This window comes from Oryzias latipes, chromosome 21 (assembly GCF_053564925.1).
Source record: "Oryzias latipes strain Hd-rR chromosome 21, Olatipes_Hd-rR_3.1".
Classification (NCBI taxonomy): Eukaryota; Metazoa; Chordata; class Actinopteri; order Beloniformes; family Adrianichthyidae; genus Oryzias; species Oryzias latipes.
The window spans coordinates 11,580,380-11,586,654 of record NC_136257.1 but is presented as its reverse complement, the minus strand read 5'-3'; the positions used below and the strand labels follow the sequence as shown (position 1 = coordinate 11,586,654).

The following is a 6,275-nucleotide window of genomic DNA, read 5'->3' as shown; positions in this document are numbered from 1 at the left end:
TCCTTAATATCTGTATATTTTAGAATTGGATACAAAATTAAAAATTGAGTACCAATTATCTACACAAAGCTGTTAAATTATAAAAATGTTTATTTTCCACAGCAAGTCTGCACTAGTTGATGTTTGAAACATTTAATTGACATGAGTGACATCATGAATACATTTTTCAAAGTTAGGAAAATGATTTGGTATATTTTACCAAGACCAGAAAAAGACCAGAAAAAAACGTTGAATCCGAAACATCAATAAGTTAAGACGTCCACATTTAGACATTTCTCTGAATGTCTTATCAAAGGTTAACAGAGGTATAAACTTGAATAGAAGCTATTATAACATGTGGGCTGGATGTGTCTCCTCAATAAGGTATTAAAAAGAGACAGGAACATGAATGTTTATTTAGAACTTACAGGGGGGTGGAGAATCAAACTGCAAAATCAAGCAAATATATGCTCAACACTACAAAAGCTTATTATATTCTGAGTCATGCTGCTGCTTAGTGATTGGAGAGGAAATAACTTAAGGAAAAGATTAACTTTATCAACAAAAAAAACTGCAGACGTTCTTTCTGCATCTTAGTCATTTAATCAAAAATGATTCAAGGCGGATTTCTCACAATTGGGGGTGCTGATTCCTAATCACATCTGCTGCTGATGACCTGAATCAGGTGAGCAGAGCAGAGCAGAAGCTCCTGAAGCCTGGATTTGTTACTGAAATACATTAACAAAGTCAAGATTTGTCAAATTCTTTTCATACAAAAAATTATACTGATGCAAAATCCTGAACACATTTAACATTGGCACACGTGTTACAATGGTGGCTCAAGGACAAGACTGACGAAATATATCCACTCAAAAGGAAATGAAATGCTAATAAGGAAATAACTTGGGAAGAGCTTTCCGTTCGACCTAATGCTGAGGTAGAAGAAAAGCGGCTTTTGAGTTTTCAGTCCTCTCCAGAGTCTGAATCAGACTCGCAGGCTCGCCCTCTGATGCTTCTCTTCTCAACTTTAGAGAACTTCGTGCCTGATTTCTGTGCTGCTGTTGGAGGCTCCATCAGGTTACCGCTGGAAGAATAAAATGACAGCGTTAGTCCTATCTATAGCACCACAACCCTTTTTATTCCAGATTCTGCCCATCTCACCTGTAGTTGATAACATCGGCGCATCCAAGTCTCCATTCCAGCATTTCCGTTGAAAACTCGTCCGTGTTTCCCAGGTCAGTGAATCCAACCACATAATCCTTAGACTTTCCGTCAATGAGCAGCGCCAGCGTGGGAATGACTTTGATGCGCAGCCTCTCTGTCAGGAAAGGGGCCTTTTCTGCATTCAGTTTGAAAAACTTTGTCTCAACGTGCTTCTTTGCCAGTATGGCCAAATGTTTGTCCAGGATCTTGCATCTGCAGATTAACGGAGGAAACAAATGTTTTTTGATTTGTTATATATATTTATATATATATATGAATGAAGCAATACAAACTTTCACAAAAGTTTAGAGTATTGTCATTTTTCCCAATGACAATGTAACCTTTTACAGTCATTTTATTTACTATTGAATGTTTCAAATATTTAGTTCTAATTTAGTTGATTAACAGAATTTGTTTAGTCTTTAAGTTATGCCTTAGTGAAATTTGACTAACTGATTCTGGATTTTGGTTTACTTGTATTATAAAAACGGTCTCATTCCTTTGCTGTGCAAAGAATTTAAAGGCAAACTGATGAAAATTGTAATTTTGGTCTTTTTAACATGTCGGGTCATTTTTTTGAAGATGGATGACATATTTGAAGAAAATTGAGCTCAAAACATCATATTCTGAGATTATCCTCAATCAAATCTTTGTGAATCGAGAGCAAACGACAAAATGATGGTTGAAAAAGAGCCTAATTGTGACGTAGAAAATACACTCCCTGCTCCGCTCCATTTGAATAAAAGCGGCATCATTATAGTTAAGACCAATGGGAACGCTTTAAAACAAGACGAAAAGATGATGGCATGGGTCTTTAATATCATCTCAAATTTCAAAGTTTAAACTTTTTTTCCCCAAAACTTAGAAATTCTTTTAAAATGCACTTAATGTTAGCGTTAAAATCTTTCCTCAGGTGGGTGTTTCTTATGTAGCTGTAATTATACCTGAAGGTTGAACTCTTGTAGAAATGGCAGACGACATTCTTGCTCTCCTTCACCTCGCCGAAGAAGTCTTTCTCACTGGCGATCTCTCTATACTCACCGTGGCCTTTAGCCAACCACTCCTAAAAGGAAAAAAACATCAAATTATTTACAATCTTATCATTTTTCTAACTGTCAGACATGAATATTACCCATTTCAGGAAAAAAAAAAAAAAAAAAAAAAAATCACAAATCTACACTAATTATCCAGATTTAGATAGTTTTATTTTGCTGGGTTTTTTGCAGAGCAGCATTTAAAATTTGAGCTGATGTCAGTCAGAGAATGACACAGGAGCAGATTAATAATTGATCACTTCAGAAATTAGATAATTTAATCCATATGCATTGGCTACAAGATGTTTGCAGTCATAGTTTGGCCATTTTCTCTTATTAAATAAGACAAATGTGAGTTTCCTAAAAGAGAGATTAAACTAAAACAAAACATTTTCAAAACGCACAAAAACTAAAAGGTCTGCTTCTTCTAGACTTGCACCAGTTACAGCTGCTTAAATGTAGGCACAACTTTCCTTCTTGGTTCATGATTATGAATTGAATCAATTAATACAATCAATCATTTAAAAAAAAGTCTATTAGATTCAACTGTAATAGGCCTGCACAATATACCGCAAATTTATCGTTATCGCGACATCAAGCTGTGCAATATGCATACCGCAAAAGACGGCAAAAATCGCAATAAATGGTTACCTTGACCCTTGTGCTATCCTAGGCACTTTAACATTGGGAGTGGGGTCATCTAGACCCACTAGACCAGAGGTGGGCACTGAGGGCCGCATTCCTGCATCTTTTCCAGCATACCCTGCTCTGGCATGTTCTAATTGGCTGGACACACCTGAACCAGGTAATCAGCCATGAGTAGGGCAAGATTATTGGCTGGACACACCTGAACCAGGTAATCAATCATGAGTAGGGCAAGACTATCTGGAAATCATGCAGACACACCGGCCCTCGAGGCCTGGAATTGCCCACCCCTGCACTAGACAGTGCTCTGAACCTTTTTTCTTCAATGATTTGTGATCTTCACTGGTGTCCATGGATTACATGAAATCTTTCCACCTTTATCCACCTTTGTCATGGTAGGGAGGTAGGGGGGGGGATCATCTAAGATAGCACAAGGGTTAAATGTGCTAAAACAAACTCATGGCAGCTTGAAATATTGAATAAATGAAATAAATCCCTTTGTGCATTTAACCAATCGGAAGGACACGTTTACGTTTTTGATCAATCAAATGAGCCCTTTTATGTTTGCTGTTTGCTTCCTATGTCGACAAGGGTCATTTGGAGTATAATTTTTATACTGTTGCATTGAAATGGAAATTATGATTTTGGTTGGTTTGATATTTGTTTATATACCGCAAATGATATCGTTATCGCAATATTAATCACCAATATCGCATATCGCGAGTTTTCCTCATATCGTGCAGCCCTAAACTGTAATAACTTTTTATCATGATTTATATTTTATTATTCCAGTGTCTGGGTAAACACTCAGTTCTGATTGGCTGCAGGGGGTCCTTTAAAAAGTGATGACGGACACCCAAAACAGGAGTTCTGGTCACATAGCCTAAATGTTCAATACCACTCTGCTGGCCTCAACGCCAGTTAGTTGGGACAACAGAAACATGAAACACAAGTTTAGAAATCGTTTAATTATAAATTAATTTAAAAATTGATTTAATGGTGAGAGTGAATGGTGGGTATTTCTTTCATATAGGATTTAGGAAACTACTTGTGGACTTTGTTTCTTTGGCAGAAGATTTTGCTTCATCATTTGGACAAAAACAAGTGGGAAGAGGTAAACGTTCCCTCTGAAATGATACTTTTCTCTGCTGCTGCAGAGCGAGATCGGTGCAGACTCTGTAGCTATTACCATGGCAACGCGCATCAAAAAGTACGCTTCTAATGAAAAATCTAAAGATAAACATACACCTAAAAATAACTAAATTAAAGTACTAATAACTGATTAAATATTTATCGCTTTTGTAAATGATCAAAGTATAATTGGAATAATGCACTTCAAGCTGTCCATTATCAGATGTTAATGGACGCTGATGCGTGAACCAGTTGCTTCTGCAAAGTCGGACATTCTCCCTTGTTTATTTTTACGCTTAAAAGAAAAAGTGGGTAAAATAATCCACTTTATGAAATTCTTTGAAATGTTCAAGTGCTGCTTTTCTAAAATGTTAATTTTTTAAAAGGAAATCGTATTTAGAGAAGCAGACTTTTTCAATATTTTATAAAATACATAAACATTTTGAAAACATACAGAACTTATGGTTTCAAAGTAAAGGTGCCATATTCTTACAAACAAATACAGATTCAGAGAACATTAGACTCACCTGCTTTTGTTTCTGTGCTTTCTTCAGTGCCTCTAGTCTCTTCTCTTTGAGTTTCTCCAACTCGTCTTCATCCATTTCATTCAGCTGGCTCAACTTCGCATCCACCTGCTCTTCTGCTATTTTTGCTGCTTGCTCCAAAATGTTGGATATTATTTCTATGGATGAGTTGGCCATGGCTCCTAGTTGAGTTGAGTCTGCCACAATCTGGAACAGAACTTTAAAAATATATATCAGTTTATTAGACATGGCTAGTTTTGGCTCACATGGGTAGTAGTCTTTGAATCTGCAGATATGTTTAGGTTGTTGTACATGTCACATCCAACTTAAAACTCAAAAGGTACACCTTGAACCTGATTCATTTCTCCTTGTAACCCTTGTGCTATCCTAGGCACTTTAACATTGGGAGTTGGGTCATCTAGACCCACTAGACAGTGCTCTGAACCTTTTTTCTTCAATGATTTGTGATCTTCACTGGTGTCCATGGATTACATAAAATCTTTCCACCTTCATCCACCTTTGTCATGGTAGGGAGAACACGTCAATTCAAGGGTGAGGTCATCTAAGATAGCACAAGGGTTAAAGACTTTGACCAAGTCAGTTTTTGAAATAACTTTTAAATGCAGGTTCCTGCACTTTCTTTGGACCAGGTGCCAATAACAAAGAAGTTGATAAGAAAAAACAGTCAATAAATGTCCCAATGATCAGTGTATCTTTTGTTCTTAGCAGCAATGGGAACAAAAGATGACACAAGCAAACAATCAGCAAAGAAAAAACCTTTCTTCCTTAATTTTGAGGTGCATCATCATTAGGTCACACCTCTCACTCAAAACATTCAATCATTTCAAACTCAAAAAAGGAAAGTTTGATGTTTATTACACTGTGTCTGTGAGCATTATGCTACAGCAAGAAACAGCAAAAAATGGAATCATTACATTTATTTATATTTTGTAAAAAATAGTTTGCGTTAACTGTTTTTCCTCACAAGTTTCACGGGGAAAATTAACGAATCTACACACAGTTAATAACACCGACAACGCCTTTATGTTGTTCGTCAGTTGTTAGCTAACATTTGCTAAGTGCAACACAGCTAACCATAAAATGCGTCTCTCTAGGCTCTTCATATTACTTTTAATTTTTACTGCTGGTAGTTTGGACGTAAACATACAAACATTAGCATTTAACGGGTTTATTAATTTTAACAAACACGCGCATTTGGCGATTCATTGTGTTACCCAAATAAGCTAACTTGCTATTTATCATCGTCGAATGCCGTTAAAAAAATTACAAAACGTATTCTTTTATATTTCTACCCCCACCCCAGGATATTAATTTATGCTAGTGTAAGAATTATGCATCTACTAATTTTTCTAAATGTTTTATATTCTTATTCTTACCTTAAGGGAAGATATCTAGCGTTGACGGCAGATGTTCCCGAGGAAATCTTGTTACGTCACACATTCACTTCCGGACCACTTTCAAACTAAAGCTGCCAAAAGTTTATCTTTTTAAATGAGTGAGTAACAAGAAAACAATGTATTTACTTATAAATTGTACAGAACGCTATTTTCTGTAACTGTTTAGAAGGAAGGAAGAAAAAAGACGTGCCGTATCAAGTCATCTACAAACAGATGCGTTAAAACGGAGCGGAGCAGGGAGCTTGTGGCCTGCCCAGCATATTTTCTTGCACATTTTTAACCAGCATTTTATTTGTCTGCTCCTGATTCATTAATGGAATAAAGAAATACGCTACTCAAAA

General features: G+C 36.3%; 1 protein-coding gene across 1 annotated transcript; it reads right to left on the bottom strand.

The window, feature by feature from the left end:
• Positions 1 to 72: 72 nt before the first annotated feature.
• Positions 73 to 6,052, bottom strand: txndc9 (thioredoxin domain containing 9). Its single transcript, XM_004081475.5, has 5 exons — positions 5,914 to 6,052; positions 4,520 to 4,734; positions 2,127 to 2,245; positions 1,141 to 1,395; positions 73 to 1,063 (listed from the first exon to the last, which is right to left on the bottom strand). The coding sequence occupies exons 2-5, from the start codon at positions 4,691 to 4,693 to the stop codon at positions 943 to 945; spliced, it is 669 nt and encodes a 222-aa protein (XP_004081523.1). The 5' UTR covers positions 4,694 to 4,734; positions 5,914 to 6,052; the 3' UTR covers positions 73 to 942.
• Positions 6,053 to 6,275: the final 223 nt, after the last annotated feature.

What these genes read in the sequence shown, in the direction of transcription:
- txndc9 (XM_004081475.5), bottom strand. Translation starts at nt 4,693, where the DNA reads ATGGCCAACTCATCCATAGAAATAATATCCAACATTTTGGAGCAAGCA. An exon ending in TACAAGAGTTCAACCTTCAG is followed by an intron (nt 1,396 to 2,126) that starts GTATAATTACAG and finishes GTTAATCTGCAG; the next exon opens with ATGCAAGATCCTGGACAAAC. An exon ending in GCCGATGTTATCAACTACAG is followed by an intron (nt 1,064 to 1,140) that starts GTGAGATGGGCA and finishes TTATTCTTCCAG; the next exon opens with CGGTAACCTGATGGAGCCTC.